This window comes from Podarcis erhardii (genome assembly GCF_964252035.2).
Source record: "Podarcis erhardii genome assembly, chromosome: 2".
Lineage (NCBI taxonomy): Eukaryota > Metazoa > Chordata > Lepidosauria > Squamata > Lacertidae > Podarcis > Podarcis erhardii.
The window spans coordinates 30,556,838-30,573,119 of NC_138498.1; the positions used below are offsets into that span (position 1 = coordinate 30,556,838).

A 16,282-nucleotide genomic window follows, 5' to 3' on the forward strand; every position below is an offset into this window, starting at 1 on the left:
TTTAAAAGCAATGTATCTATATGACCATTCATTACTACTACATCCTATAATTATTTGCTTTATCATAATCAATATTGCAGTTCAACCCTACATAGCTCTGAAAGGGACTTTTGCAGCAAAATACAGAACAATAAATAACGCAAACTGGGCCATTTTAGAAAGCTGTGTGCTGTTGCCACTACCACCTTTGAAATACAATGCCGATGTCTATGCTGTGGGTTTTATCACTGATTTATGTAAGCAGCCCGATGATGCAAGCTGCTCTCCTTACATTGGCCTGTCTGTTGGTGAGGCTCCTTGAGAAGGCTACAAAGAATGAGATGGACAACGTTGGTGGTTTCATCAGCACTCTTCCCAAGAGTTTTCTTCAGTTGCTCCAAGTCCTTAAGAATATGCTGCATGAGAAAGTTCACTGGATCTTCAACTGGTGGTTTTATGATCTGTAGCAGGGACTTCAACAACAGAATGCAATATTCAGAGCAATCAATGTGCAGTGCTATTGCAAGGCATGCAGAGTAACAGTCATTTATTTATTTCATAAAATTTATATGCTGCTTGACTAGTGAAAAATCTCAAAGTGCTTACAAAAAGAATAAAACAGAAAGATTATTAGTAAAAACAATCAAAACATTTCTAAAAATTAAAAACCAGCAATACGTTTTGGGGTTTTTTAAACTCATCATTCTAAATACCTGAGAAGGCTTGTCTAAACAAAAATGTTTTTAGGAGGTGCTGGAAAGCGTATAGTGAAGGCATCTGTGTGGTGTCAATGCCACCTGATGCCAAATTGTTGGACAACTGTGATAAATGATTTCATCCCTGAGGAAGCCAGAGGTCTATTGTAATGAACTGTCTACCACAAGTCTCCACTATAGTATGAGAAACCGAGTATAGTGGTACCTCGGTTTAAGAACAGCCCTGTTTACGAACTATTTGATTTACGAACTCCGCAAAACCGGAAGTAGTGTCCTGGTTTGCAAACTTTACCTTGGTCTAAGAATGGAAGCCGAATGGTGGAAAGGTACCGGCGGCAGGAGGCCTTATTAGGGAAAGTGTGCCTCGGTTTAAGAACAGTTTCGGTTTAAGAATGGACTTCTGGAATGGATTAAGTTTGTACACCGATGTACTACTGTACCTTTTCAGCTTCTAGGAAGCATTTATCCATATATGAAGCTTGTTAACAGTCTTACTTTCCCTCCATGTATTACTGAAATGTAACAAATGCATTTCTGCATGAATCATTAACAACCACATTAAAAAAAAATACTTAAAAAAAAAACCCAGTGAGGCACTTTGCCTCAAGTGGAAACACATCCCAGGCCAGTCCTGCTGGCATCCGATCATCTCCTTCACATGATACTGAGAGTAAACCTTTTTAAAAAAATTGAGCTCCATTTCAGATATGCTTTCTTTAGTTTCCACGCAGCAATGCTTTTCAGACAGAACTGTGTGGTTCCTAGTTTTATTTGAAAATACCTGGTGATCTTTTGTGGCTCCCAAAAGCAGCGACAAATGAGTGAGCAAGCGAATCAGAATCAGGACAGCTGGAGACATCTCCCTCTCAGATGCAACCTCAGCCTCTCTTTTTTCAGGTGGTCCAAGCACATGGCCCGTTTGCGACCTGTCTTGAATATTCCTGTACAGAATAATATATACAGTGTGTGAACACTTGCTACAAAACAGAACTTTCCGCGCTTAAAAATTCTATGATTCCCAGACAACCAGACAATAATTATCATCACACTAAAACAATAGATACAAACATATTACATACGTAGTATATAAAACATTAAAATACCATTATTTGCTGTTATATATGTTTCCACTTAAAACACCCCCTTGACTTGTATACACTGCTTTATTTATTTGTTTTTAATGCCATTGTTGTATTTTTAGTGAACTGTTTATCCAGTAAATTGCCTTGACATGCCTTATATAAAGAGATGTAGAAATACTTCTAATAAATAAATAAATAAAAACGAGGGGTGGTGGCTCAAAGCTAATAAATTAGGAAAGCCATAGTACAATCCTGGCTTCTTTCTTGTTTGTTAATGCCTGTTCTATACATGCCTACTCAGAAGTAAGTCCAACTGAGAATTACTCTCAGATAATTGTGAGCAGCGGAAGCCACAGTTCTCCACTTTGGACATAAAATAGGGAGTGCTAGCTCAATACAAGCCCGGGTCTTTGGGTCAAAAGTGGAACATGATAGGAAGAGGGGAAAGGATGGGGGAGGGGACAGCCACAACTTCCTAAATAGAAGGTTTTGAAGCCTTGGTTGTTCTTCTGAACATGGCCATTGAAATAGGTGAACTGGAAATCACTGCAGTATTCTAGGAAGGTAAATTAGTTTTTTCTACCTCTAAAGTTGTTATACCTTGATGGGGCAGAGCCCTGTTCTAGAATAGATTCACCTTAAATAGCTGCAAATATCCCACCTCCCAATCTTTAGGGAACACTCTAAAAAAATGCCACTCCACATTCCAAAAAGCTAACATAAAAACATACCGTGCTTCTTTAAAGTCTTTCACTGGTATGTGGTTGTCGCCTCCTATTACCTCACCACACTCATTACACAAACCACGCTGCATGGGACGGCCACACTGAAAGGAGAGAGGGAGGGAATATTAGAAGCAGAAAACTGAAGTAATTTTGCTTGGTAAAGCTTAGGCTAAGGCTCAACTATTTTCCAAAACGTTATGCAATTGCAAAACTAAACTAAACTAAACAAACAAACAAGCAAAAGCCACACACACAACAAAGTTCTGATTTAGTTCGCTTTACAAAGCAGCCCTTGAAAACATGACAGAATGTTGAAGGAGAATGAAGTGCTACACAAACTGTAGCACAGACTGCTTTTAAAGAAATAAACCAGAATATACATACAATCTGTGAAAGTTCTTACCTCTCCAACAGCGCAGGGATGGCCATTTGGACATACTGATTTGGAAAAAAAAGAAAGGGTTTATTTACTTATTCATTCATTTGTCCTTTACCTGCAGGTCACAGGGAAGTTCACAATATAAACTCACAATATAAAATCACAAAATACATATCAAAATAAAAACAAAAACAACCCAATAACCCCCCCCCCCCATTTTTAAAGGGCATCGGATGTCAACCAACCAAAGGCCTGTTTAAAGTGGAAAGTTTTTGGCAGGTGCCTAAAGGTGTATAATGATGGTGCCAGGCAAACCTCGCTGGGGAGAGAATTCTACAATCGGGGAGCCACGGCAAAAAAGGCCCATGCTTGTGTTGCCACCCTCTGGACCTCTTATGGAGGCGGCACATGAAGCAGGGCCTCAGTACAATGGTACTATCAATGGAACACAGGAAATTCTAACCTATCGAGAACTCATCCCCTGCCCTATACCTGATGGAGTTAAATATAAAATAACCAAACATATAGAACAGGGATGTCCAACAGGTCGACAGCGATCGACAGGTTGACCCTTGGTTGTTAGAAGTTGATCGCGGGTTCATTTTCGTCCGTGGGTGAAAAGGATCATTCGATCATTCGGCCCCTCCCCCTCCCTCTTTCCTCTATCTGCAAATGATTTTAAGAGCAGAAGACGGGAGTTTCCGCTGGCGGGATGACTTATCGCTTATCTATTTATGTCACCGCCCTCCTTAAAAAAAAGCTCAACAACTTTGAGATCACTGCCAGTTTTAGATCACAGTTTCTTGGGAGTTGGATGTCCCTGGTATAGAAGAACAAGCCAGCATGGAATCAAGAGTCAGCATGGCTTCTGCAAGAGCAAGTCCTATGTCACAAACCTATTAATGCTATTTGAGAGTGTGAACAAGCATATAGAGATTTTATGGTTGACACGGGGGACCTGGACTTTCAAAAAGCTTTTGACAAGGTACCTCACAAAAGACTCCTGAGTAAGCTTAGCACTCAAGGAATTAGAGGAAAGCTCCTCTTGTGGATCAGGAATTGGCTACGTAGCCAGAAGTAGAGTAGGAATAAATGGACAGTTCTCTGAATGAAGATAAGTAGGAGAGTCCTTCAAATATTGGTACTGGAACCTGTGCTTGTTTGTAAGTTAACTAGTTACGGCTGAGCAGTGAGGTTGCTACTTTTGCTACTAAATTGTTCAGGGTTGTTAAAAAGAGATTGCAGAGAGTTCAAAAAGAAAGAAGTGTGCATGCACATGAAACTCATACCAATAACAAACTTAGTAGGTCTCTAAGGTGCTACTGGAAGGAATTTTTTTATTCTCTTCAAGCTAAGTTACTGGGCAGTAAAATGGCAAATGCAATAAAATGTAAACTAGTGCAAAGTGATGTATTATTGGGCAAATATGAACAAATTTCTGCTAATTCTGACAACAGAATCTGATCTCAAAAGACCTCTGGATGCTTTCAGAAACAAATAGGATATTTCTATGTATCTGCTACTTGTTCCCATGGTACACATCAAAATATCTTGGAATGTTTCAGGTCTGCTTATTTCACTTGCACAAAGTACATTTAAAGGTTTTTTTTTATTACTACTTCACATTTCTGAGAAGTTAACACTACTATCAAGATTCTTTTTAAAAAGTCCACACTGGGTGGTATTCAACAAGCTCATTCTGTCAGCACAATGACTGTGGGCTGTTCTGGGGTTCCCTCAGCCTCCTGAAGCTGTTCTGAAGAGATCACAGGGGTGCATGGGGAGGAAAGACGGGGGGGGGGGGGGAATCTGCTGCGGAAGTGGAAATCCTTGCACTAAAAGAATGAGTGAATTGGGTACCACCCACTGACACTTAACCATATGTCTTTGTGCCTAAATGGATAGATACAACACAGTAATTTGACAGGAGAGTAATATATGGAAGCAATCCCCATCATTCCCTGGATTATTTCCACTGTTTTGGGGGGACAAGACACCACTGAGAAAAAATAGCTCTCTAGACTGCTCCCAAGCTTGAGCATGGTACTTACGATAAAATTTAAGTCCTGCTGCTCCTTGCCAACTCACAGCCTGAGCCAGTAAGTCTTCTGGCATTGTTGGCAGAAAAGCACCCTGGAAGGGGAGAAGGAGAATATCAAAGTGGAACTAGAATAATATGCAGTGTCCTCCTACTCATGCATTAAGATCTTCAATTGAAATCTTTTGCCAAGTGCTAAAGTGTGTTATGCTTGCATGCAGGAGAGGACTGTTTCTGTGTGATGGCAGACAAGTAAAACAGTAATGAGTGCAGGAACTACTTTACCTGCATGGTATGAGGTGAGAATGCCAGATTCCTTAGAGGTTCAAGGATTCGATTCTGGCCAGACAGCAAGACAGCAGCAGTGTGAATTGCCATTTCAATCACTACCCTCTTGTGGCTGGAATCTTGGGGGCTCAGTGCCAGTGAGGGGGGATGGTTATCCATCAGAGATTCTGCAAATCTCTCCAGCTCTGGAGAAGGAAGAACGTTGGAGCTCTGGATGAACTCCTTGATAACATCACGTTGCTGAAATAAGAAGGAAATTATTTTACAAAAAGGTGAGATTTGTCAACTAGACTCACTTCAATGGATTTTCAAATGAAAGTTGGGGAAAACGACAGCCTTTGCTTAGTTCTAGAATTGATATCCTAAATCTTCCTCTCTCCTAAGGAAGCAGCACATGTGCACAAGGCAATATGCAAACTGGCACCAAGGCAAAGACATTTACCTTCTGCTTTGGATGAAGACTTGGCTCCTTGCATCCATACAGAGATGTGAACTCTCTGAAGACAGCCAAGAGAAAATGAACAGCCTGGACAGACTTGGAGACATTGCATGCCTGAAATCAGAATGTGGAGAGGAGAAGAGGGCAAGAAAGAGAGATTGCCAAGAGTAAAACTTACATCTTTAGCTAGCAGCAGTCATGGATATTACTGCTGGGCATTGCATAAAACAAAAAAGTACCAGATCACAAATATTTTTAAAAGTGCATTGGTCCAAATATATCTATAGAATATATATGTGTGGCCAAAAAGGAAACAAAAGGCACACCTTTTGTAAAAGGTTTCCTGAAACTTCCAATTTGGTAGTCAATAAGGTCCTATCAGCTATAGCAAACATATTTCAGTTTGCCAAATTTCTCCCTATAGGTAGCCCCACTCCAATATGGAACACAATATATAAAAGCACACTATGAAATGGCAGTGTGAAGAAAATCAGCCACTAATGATTTTATAGTAGAGTCAATGTTTCTAATATGACATGCAGTACACTGAAGCTCAGATCCTATTTGCTAGCCTTAACATTCCAGTCAATGCAATAAAGGTTTGCAATCTGATAAACCCTGGGAGAGAGTATGAGAATACAGCTTGGGACAATTTAAAGATAAGTACGAAAACCACTTTAATACAGCCCAGATCTAGAAGGAAGGAAGGAATGGAAAATCACCAGAAGCACATGAAATCCTAAATGCTACAAAATCAGAGACAGTCCTCGTTAGGTCAATATGGAAGAGCTGTTTTGGCCAGAATTAAATAGCTGTACCTTCAAGGCTGCTGCAATGCCATCCGCCTGGCATTTTATCACTGCTTTTCCCAAAGCATCACGCACCACTTTATAGTTCTTGCCATGTACCAGGAACTGATCAATCTGACTGGAGTGAGATTTCTGAGGCACAGAGCACAAAAAGTCAGTTGTTTAAAGCCTAAACACTGTATAGCATGTGATACAACTGAATATCAGACATGAAAACACTGTTGCTTAAAAAAAATAAAAGAGGGCATGAGGTTGGGGGGTGGAAGAAAGCATCTCTGAAAGATGCCCTTGTCATACCTTGATTCCATTTAATCACTACCCTCTCTGGGCAAGTCATCACATTCTCAGTGTAAGGGAACTGCCATCGGAGGAACAGGTGGTGGAAAGGCTCCAGGAGAATAGGAGAGATTCTGCAGCAGAAGAAGGAACCAGTAGGGGGAGAGCAGGAGCTCCGGCGGAGGGGGAGTCGGAGGGGAGGCTCTGGGATACTTCCAGTGAGAATAGTGAAGAGGTAACAGGACCCCCCTTGGGAACTCCCACCCTTCGCCGGAAGCTGTCACACAGAGAGTCCCGGAGGCGCATGTCCGTCAAACAGCTTTTATGCTGGAATAAGTTCCGTAGACGCCCACTGTCAGATTCTACCAGCGACTGACGGAGTCATGCTTTGGGGGCTCCGTTAGTGACTCGGTTTGGTTGTCCAGCCAAATCCCAGAGGGATCAAGCTTTTATGCACAAGCAGCTCATTATCCCATCACAGCAATCTGACAGTCTTTGAAAGCAGCTTGTGCAAGCAGAGGGCATCATGAGCAAACCAGCCGGAACCGGAGGAGCAGGAGCTGGAGCTGGAGCAGGTCCAAGCCTGGAAGAAAGGTACAGGGCGTTGGAGGTCCAGCTCGCGCTGCAAACGGCGAGGCTCGAAGAGAGGAGGGCTCAGGATGCGGATAAGGGGAAAACCACCCCACTTGCCAGAAAGGTGCCTGGATTGGTGCAGAAATTTGGGGGGGATCCCAGGAACTATCAAGCCTTTAACAGAGATGCAATATGCTCTCAATCTACTGTTTGATGACTTCCCCGATGAGAACTCTAGAGTGGCGTACGTGATTAGCCATCTAGAGGGAGGGGCAAAGGACTGGGTTAGACCCCTGATGGGAGCCAATAATGAAATCTTAAAGGACACAATGAAGTTTTTTCGCGCCATGGACTTGATGTTTTCCAGCGAGATTGAGCAGGGGGTGGTGCGCAGGCAGTTAATGGCGTGTAAACAGGGGAGCCGATCTGTACGTGAGTACTGGACTGAGTTCACCATGCTGATTCATAGACTGGGGTGGGACCTTGCGAGTGAACCAATTCAAATGCTGTTTGAAGAAGGGCTCTCTCCGGCAGTGAAAGATGAACTTTCCCGGGCGCCTAGGGCGGAGTCTATGGATCAGCTGACTAAATCTGCGCTGTCCATAGGGGCGCGCCAGGAGGCAAGAGCTTTGGAAAAGCGGGAAGGAAAGGGGGAACGTTGGAAGGACTTCCGCATTCCAGAGATTCCGGAGCAGCCTTTCCCGCCAGCAGAGCCGATGGAACTTGGAACAGCGCGCGCGCGCGCAGTTTCAAACACCAGTGAAGGGCGGAAGAAGGAGGGAAAGAGCGCCAAGAGATGTTATCTCTGCCAACAGCCAGGTCACTTTGCCAGAGTCTGTCCGCAAAGGAAGGAATGGCAAGGGATGGCGGGAACTGTTGGGGGGAAGGAGGAAGGAGAAATCAAGGAGCAAGTAAAAGCCAGCGCCTGGCTGCCAACATCAGGGCACAGCAGCCAGGCCAAGGAGTAGTGAATGTGCCCACGCCGGAACCTCCAAGACCAGCGCTGGTGATAGAGGTGTTGCTGGAACTGGCAAACGGACACCCACTAAAGATAAAAGCGCTATTGGATTCAGGCAGCTCCTGTAATTTCATGAGTAAGGAGTTTGCAGCTGAACACCAGATACAGACTATCCCATTAAGTAAGCCTTTGCAGGTTACCACGATTGATGGGAGGGAACTGTTGGGAGGAGAAGTGAGCCAACAGACTGTACCAATGATAATGAGGGTGGCAAGACACACAGAACTGATAGTGTTTAACGTAGCCACCTTGGGAGGAGCTCCTATTATTTTGGGAATGAGCTGGCTGGCACTACACGATCCGCTAGTAGGCTGGCATCAGAGAGTGGTTTCCTTTGGATCAGCACATTGCCTAGAACACTGCAAGGAGGGAGCGGCTCAGGCAGGGGCCAGGGCCACTCTAGCAGGGATGGAAGTGATGGACAAGGGGGAGGTGCCACCACAATACGCTGACTTGATGGATGTCTTTAGCGAAAAGGAAGCAGATAAACTGCCCCCGCACAGACCCTTTGACTGTCAAATTACCTTACTCCCAGGAGCACAATTGCCAGTGGGCAAGCTGTATGCAATGTCAGACAGTGAGATGCAGGAATTAAGGGAGTTTATTGACAAGAACCTCAAGCGAGGTTTCATCAGAGAGTCACGAGCGGTGGGGGGCAGCCCAGTGTTCTTTGTGGACAAAAAAAACACAGGTAAACCCAGGCTTGTATGTGATTTCAGGGCCCTAAATGCAGTGTCAGAACCAGTGACTTTCCCTATGCCTAGAATTGATGACATTCTGACACGGGTGAGAAAAGGGAAAATTTTTACCAAGCTGGACCTTAGAGGGGCATATAACTTGATACGTGTGAGAAAGGGGGATGAGTGGAAGACCACTATGTTCACCCCTTGGGGGCCTTTGAGTACCTCGTTATGCCCTTCGGATTACAGAGGGGCTCGGCCTGTTTTCAATCATTCATGAATCACGTCCTGGGGCCATTGCTCTACAAGAACTGCGTAGCATTCTTAGATGACGTCCTGGTGTACTCAGAGAATGAGGAGCAGCATGTGCGAGATGTAAGAGAAGTACTTAGCAAACTGCGAGAAAATCGGCTGTGGGCGAAACTGGAGAAGTGTCAGTTTCATACCAGGGAGGTGGAATTCCTGGGGTACCGGTTGTCTGACAAGGGATTGGCCATGGATCCCAGCAAGGTTCAAGCGGTACTGGAATGGAAAACACCAAAGACCAAGAAGGACGTGCAAAGATTCTTGGGCTTCGGAAACTTCTATAGGAAGTTCATCAAAAACTTTGCCCATTTAACAGCGCCCATCACGGATTGTCTTAGCAGCAAGAAAAAATTTGTTTGGACGGAAGAAGCGCAGCGGGCGTTCGAACACTTAAAGCAGGCGTTTGCGTCGGAAGAGCAACTTTTGCACGTAGATCTACAACAACCAATGAGAGTGGAGACTGACGCGTCAGACAGAGCGGTGGGGGCCGTGCTTCTCCAGCCGGGAAAAGATACGTCTGAATGGAGACCGTGTGCATTCTTCTCGCGGAAGTTGAACAAATCCGAGAGGAACTACACAGTATACGACCGAGAACTGCTCGCCATTCATGAAGCATTCCGGAGATGGCGGCACTTGCTGATTGGGGCGCAGCACAAGGTTCAAGTCCGAACTGACCACAAAAATCTGGAATACTGGAGAACAGCCCGAGTGCTGAACCAGAGACAAGTGAGATGGGCCCAGGAGTTCTCCAAATTCCACTTTGAGATTAGTTACGTGCCAGGCTCCGAGAACGTGAGGGCGGACGCTCTTTCCAGGAAACCTGAGTACTTAGAGGGGGAGGGAGCGCCTGAGGCAAGGCATGTAATCCCTGAAGACCGCTGGGTGTGTGGGGCGGCATTGGTGGGACAGAGGGAACTGATAGAGGGTACTGAGAACGATGAATACGCCCAAGAGAAACTCAGAGAACTCAGGAGGACAGAGGAGAACACAGGGGGGTTTGAAGAAAAGAACGGGGCGTTGTATTACAAAGGGGCACTGTACATACCCGATGGGGAACTGAGGGGCAGAGTACTCAAGCAGTTGCATGACAGCCCCACAGCGGGGCATTTTGGACAGCACAAAACCATGTGGTTGGTTACCAGGGAGTTTTGGTGGCCCAAGGTGAGGGAGGATGTACGGGAATATGTCAGGGGTTGCGACAGGTGCCAGCGAGCGAAAGGGGAGAGGGTGGCGCCAGCGGGGCTATTACAACCCTTACCCACACCAGAAAGGCCATGGGAGGCAGTATCCATAGATTTTATGACGGACCTGCCAAAATCCAAGGGCAAAACAGCTGTCATGGTGGTGGTAGATCAATTAACCAAGATGTGTCATTTTATAGCCTGTTCACATGCGGTCACAGCGGAGGAAACCGCCAAGTTGTTTGTAGAGCATATTTTCAGGTTGCATGGCGCCCCCTTGAGGGTGGTCAGCGACAGAGGGAAACAGTTTACTTCCAGGTTCTGGAGGAAACTTATGAGCTTACTGCACGTGGAACTCAATTTTTCAACTGCCCGGCACCCAGAAACAAATGGGCAAGCGGAAAGGGCAAACGGGATTTTACAACAATACCTGAGGTGTTATGTAGAAGACAGAGAAAATGATTGGGTAGATAAGTTACCTCTGGCAGAATTTGCCTACAACAATGCGGAGAACGTGTCCACAGGGATGAGTCCCTTTCTGGCAAATTATGGGTGTCATCCCCGGGCATTTCCAGGAGAAGGAGGGGAGAGGTGGAGCGTGCCGGCGGCGGAACATTTTGTTGAAGAGATGGAAGCGATCCACCGTCAGCTTCAACTTAACTTAGAGAAAGCCAAGGAAGAATATAAGAAGCAAGCAGACAGAAATAGGAGGGAAGGTGAAACTATAAGGGTGGGAAACCGGGTGTGGCTATCCACCCAAGGACTACCGTTCAAGGGAGGGAGTAAAAAATTGAGACCCAAAAGATTGGGACCCTTTGAGGTCATACAGCAGGTCAACCCAGTAGCATTCAAACTCAGACTGCCCAGTCACATGAAATTGCACCCAGTATTTCACAAGTCATTACTGTCGCCGTACCGAGAGGGACGTGAGTGGGGGGAGCGTGAGAGAGAGGTCACCCAAACGCCCGTGATCGAAGAGAGAGAAAGCGACATGAGCGTGGCAGGAATCATTGATTCCAGGTGGAAGGGGAATCAGGTGGAATATCTGGTAGAATGGGAGGGGGAAGTAGAGTCGGAAAACACTTGGGTACCAGCAGAGGTAGTCAACGACGAGGTTTTAATAGAAACATTTCATCAGCGTTTCCCAAAAAAACCGCAACCCGTGGCACGATTTAGAAGGGAACACTTGGGGACCACCGATGAGGAAGGGGAGTTTGAAGGGTTCCCAGAGTCAGGGGTGGGTGAGGAAGCCGACTCCGACGAAGAAGAGGAAGACGGGGAGAGAGACGGTACGCCGTGGCTAGAAGTGTTTGAATCCTCGGACGATGAGGAGAGTTCCTTCAGGGGCTTTCCGCCCTCACCGCCAGTGGGAGAGGAGGCGGGGGGGTGAAGGGGGCCCTGGGGGGGAGGTGGATGTCAGGGAACTGCCATCGGAGGAACAGGTGGTGGAAAGGCTCCAGGAGAATAGGAGAGATTCTGCAGCAGAAGAAGGAACCAGTAGGGGGAGAGCAGGAGCTCCGGCGGAGGGGGAGTCGGAGGGGAGGCTCTGGGATACTTCCAGTGAGAATAGTGAAGAGGTAACAGGACCCCCCTTGGGAACTCCCACCCTTCGCCGGAAGCTGTCACGCAGAGAGTCCCGGAGGCGCATGTCCGTCAAACAGCTTTTATGCTGGAATAAGTTCCGTAGACGCCCACTGTCAGATTCTACCAGCGACTGACGGAGTCATGCTTTGGGGGCTCCGTTAGTGACTTGGTTTGGTTGTCCAGCCAAATCCCAGAGGGATCAAGCTTTTATGCACAAGCAGCTCATTATCCCATCACACTCAGCCTAAGCAAAACACATTCGTTTAAAAAAAATAAATCCCCCTTAACATACACACCATTTCTACTTCATCCAAACTACTGTCTAAGAATTAATAAGATGGTGTGTGCTCAAGATAGAGCTGTACTACCTGCTGAATTATTTCTGCTGGAAATATCCAGTTAAACTCGGATTCATTAGAAAGTCTCTGTGTGAACTCCATCCCATGTTGTTTAGTAAGTGTGCGGATAAGGTAAACTCGGTACCAGTCATTTTGAATCTGACTGCAGAACTGCTTCACTTTTTGCAGGTAGTGTTGCTTCTCTGTTTCTTGACTACAAGCTGGAGAGAGAAAGGAAAAAGGAAAATGCTTCCAAATTATGTTTCTGTGTGCTCTGGCTTCCATCATGGTGCTCTGTTGCGCCAGAAGCGGTTTAGTCATGCTGGCTACATGACCCGGAAAGCTGTCTGCAGCCAAACGGTGGCTCCCTTGGCCTGAAAGCGAAGAATGCCGCACCCCATAGTCGTCTTTAACTGGACTCAACCGTCCAGGGGTCCTTTACCTTGACCCAACACTTTCAGAAGCACTGAGAATAACAAATATCATACAAAGCTTTGCATTCAAAAGAGAGCACAAATCTACTGGTAGGAAAAAGACAACTACAGAAGCACAGAACCAGTATCCCCCCCCCCCCCGTTAAATATGGACACAAAGGATAAACCCATCCTGTAATTCATCTAGTGGCAGGAACTCTTTCATACACCAGTTATTTGGTACATATTTTATTCCGGTTTAACAGAATCCCACTTGCCTGAAGTTCCATAAAGTTCAAAGAGCAGCTGTGCAGCCCTATCCATACACAGACGGGTGTGGGCCACTCCCTGCAAGTACTCAATGGTGACTTCTTGAGAGGTTTCATGGCTGCTCCTGCTTTGCTTTATGTAGTTTGTTAGGAAGCGTCCATCTTCTCTCAGGCAGTTTGCCTTGCTTTTCTCTGAGGAGGCTCCCAATTTCTCATACATAGAATCCTGAAAAATGAAACATAATGTTTTCCAGTTATTGCTCACCATACCAATCTTTGTTAAATCTATTGAACAAAGCATTTCTTATTACTGTGTGCATTGACACTGCTAGAAAATAAAGTGCTCAGGGCTTTTCCACATTTCCTCTTGTCCCATGCCTAGAAAGTACAGGTCCAAACAGTTTTCTGTTTGTCCCATGCTTTGTAGGCACAAATCCAAGAGGTTCTGCCTTTGCCTTGCCATGGAAAACCAGCTCTTTAGCGCTAAATCTGAACAAACTGCAATCTGCAGAAAACTCAGTTGCTGTTGGTTCTGATTCAACGCTAAACTGTGGGTTTTCCCAGGGGAAAGTGACAAATGGAGGTGTGGATAAGCCCTTAGTATTGTAGGGAGAATCTTAAGAGACCCTAGTCATCCACTTCAGAAGGCAGAATTTGCAGAGGCATTTGAAACCTTGGCTGGGTGGACATAATTGTGATTCGAGGACCCGATCCCCGCTTGGGGAATAAAGACATGTGGACACAGAATGTAAGGTTAATGGGTAAGGTAAAGGCCACAACTTTATTGATTACAGCATGTGAGAAGGTATTGGCTTAGGCATTGGACCACGGAACATTAGACTCCACCCACTCGTAGAGGGGTGAGCCTGAGGAGGGGTTAACCACCAGTAGAGGAATCCTGTTGATGCTAATCCAACTATAGGCTCTCTTCCTGATGTCACCGATGGTTGTGCCATGGCCCCCCGCCACACGGGCATCGGACAGGGTCCACGACCGCCGGATTCCTTTAGCGGAATACCCAAAATTGTCAAGGAAGGCGATGGCCACACCTTGCCCCTCGAAACACCAACAACACATTCCAGTGCCTAACCGCCAAATACCATGAAAGTTGTGATGGTTGCTACGAGGTAGGCGAAAAAAACCAAGAGGCTGGGCCAATTTAGCCAATTGGAAAAAACTCCTACCAGGCCGCCTGGTTAAACAGGGTGACCAACCAGAGGTCCATAGCAAAGTCTCAGGAACAGCTAATCTAAAGGGAGTGGAGGGTGGGTAACTCAAAGAAAATGTGTGTGCAATGGTGGGGATGGCTGGCGCGGCTGCGTTTGAGCATCATGCCACGCCCCCGCCGAGCTTCCCTATTGGGTGCCCAACCGGGGAGGGGCGTGGAACGCCAGCCCTGGAGTTGAAGCAGGGGGCGGAGCGCCCCCTGCATGACGCAGGAATCGTCTCCCGATCACAACCCTTTCCCTTCCTGAGAGGAGGAAAGGCTTTATTTGACTTTGTCATGCCTATATTGAAGGCTCTAAGGAATGGCTTCACTTTCAGAGGCTTTGCATTTACCCTTCTTTAACCAGTTTGGTTAATTAGGAAGGGAAGGTTTTCCTAATTGTTCTTTATTCAAGTTTCACTTAAGTGGGGGAAAGGGCCACATGAGCCTTAAGTACTAAGAAGCATGCCACATTTTTCCAAATACTCCTCAAGCAGAACTCACTTAGTCACAATGAGGCACAGCAGCCTGTTCATTCATTTTTCTTCCTGTAGCTGCTTCTCATTTTTCCACAGAAGACAATGGACCACTGCAATTTATTAGACCAGATAGCCAAAAAAATCTAGTCTAATCAGTTAAAGGTAAAAGGTAAAGGTACCCCTGCCCGTACGGGCCAGTCTTGACAGACTCTGGGGTTGTGCGCCCATCTCACTTAAGAGGCCAGGGGCCAGCGCTGTCCGGAGACACTTCCGGGTCACGTGGCCAGCGTGACATCGCTGCTCTGGCGAGCCAGAGCCGCACACGGAAACGCCGTTTACCTTCCCGCTGGTAAGCGGTCCCTATTTATCTACTTGCACCCGGAGGTGCTTTCGAACTGCTAGGTTGGCAGGCGCTGGGACCGAGCAGCGGGAGCGCACCCCGCCACAGGGATTCGAACCGCCGACCTTTCGATCGGCAAGTCCTAGGCGCTGAGGCTTTAACCCACAGCGCCACCTGCGTCCCCCAGTCTAATCAGTTGCTCTCCTGTAAATGTATACAGGCAGAGCTGGCCTTACAGATACTGCATCTCTGTTTCTGAAAAGCCACACAACCTGAGACTTTGGCAAAGCAAAAAGAAACTGAAAGTATACAGGGAGCACAGCACAGGTCTGGAAGTTCAAAACATCTAGAGGTACCTTGAAAAGTTATGGGGCAAATATACTTACCTCAAGGCAGCTGGCAAACAGCATGTACAGTACTGTCTTGTCTTCTTTGTCTTGGTTGCATATTGATTCTGCTTCTGATAAATATTTTTGAACATGGACTTTCACATCATTGAAACTATAGAAAAAGAGAAACCTCCCCTTATTAATGAACAAGGCACATGCTTCTCTATTCTAAAAATGAAAGGAGACCTCCACTGTCAGAAGTATGCATTCAGATGATGTTGTACAACAGGGCTAAGGGAGAGAGCCTTCAGAGTTTCAGAAAAGCAATAGCTGAACTCATATGAGAACCACTAAGACATCAAGGAAATCAGAGCAGGTATCAGAGGGGTGAACACTGAAGGAGAAGCAGGGTATATTGCCCCCAAATTGCATGTCCCAGATAAATGTTCCTTACCTATATTTTAGAAGCAACTTTAGCACCACAGAACGGATTACAGGAGTTTTATCCACCACATCGTTAAAGGGGGATAGAGTTTTTGTGTACACACTGTCGTTATTTGAACCTAAAGAAATAATGAAACATGGTACAGAGACATGAAGAAGTCAGTATGTTCAGGGAAGGGCAAATTGCTGGGAGTGCATGAACATACCTTTCAAAAGCGGCTTGTGAACAAAGAGGAGGTTCAGCAGCTCTTGGATCACAGCTTCTTCTGGGGGCTCATTGTCTTTGAAGCACATAGTAGAAACCAGCTCTATGAAAAAACGATTGCAACACTTGCGGAACCGGGTCATTTTTTCAATGGCAACACTGTGGTGGTGGAAGAGAATTGGGGA

At 45.9% G+C, this 16,282-nt stretch overlaps 1 protein-coding gene across 1 annotated transcript in view; it reads right to left on the reverse strand.

The window, feature by feature from the left end:
- Positions 1-16,282, reverse strand: part of LOC309335092 (E3 ubiquitin-protein ligase RNF213-like) — a 90,004-nt gene that overhangs the window by 9,054 nt on the left and 64,668 nt on the right. The window contains exons 39-51 of the mRNA XM_081850036.1: positions 16,099-16,256; positions 15,903-16,011; positions 15,506-15,620; positions 13,099-13,319; positions 12,442-12,625; positions 6,465-6,587; positions 5,650-5,760; positions 5,205-5,447; positions 4,933-5,014; positions 2,906-2,940; positions 2,509-2,603; positions 1,477-1,636; positions 272-452 (exon numbers count right to left, since the gene is read on the reverse strand). Of these exons, the coding sequence (XP_081706162.1) occupies positions 272-452; positions 1,477-1,636; positions 2,509-2,603; positions 2,906-2,940; positions 4,933-5,014; positions 5,205-5,447; positions 5,650-5,760; positions 6,465-6,587; positions 12,442-12,625; positions 13,099-13,319; positions 15,506-15,620; positions 15,903-16,011; positions 16,099-16,256 (1,817 nt within the window). The remainder of the gene's footprint in view (positions 1-271; positions 453-1,476; positions 1,637-2,508; positions 2,604-2,905; positions 2,941-4,932; positions 5,015-5,204; positions 5,448-5,649; positions 5,761-6,464; positions 6,588-12,441; positions 12,626-13,098; positions 13,320-15,505; positions 15,621-15,902; positions 16,012-16,098; positions 16,257-16,282) is intronic.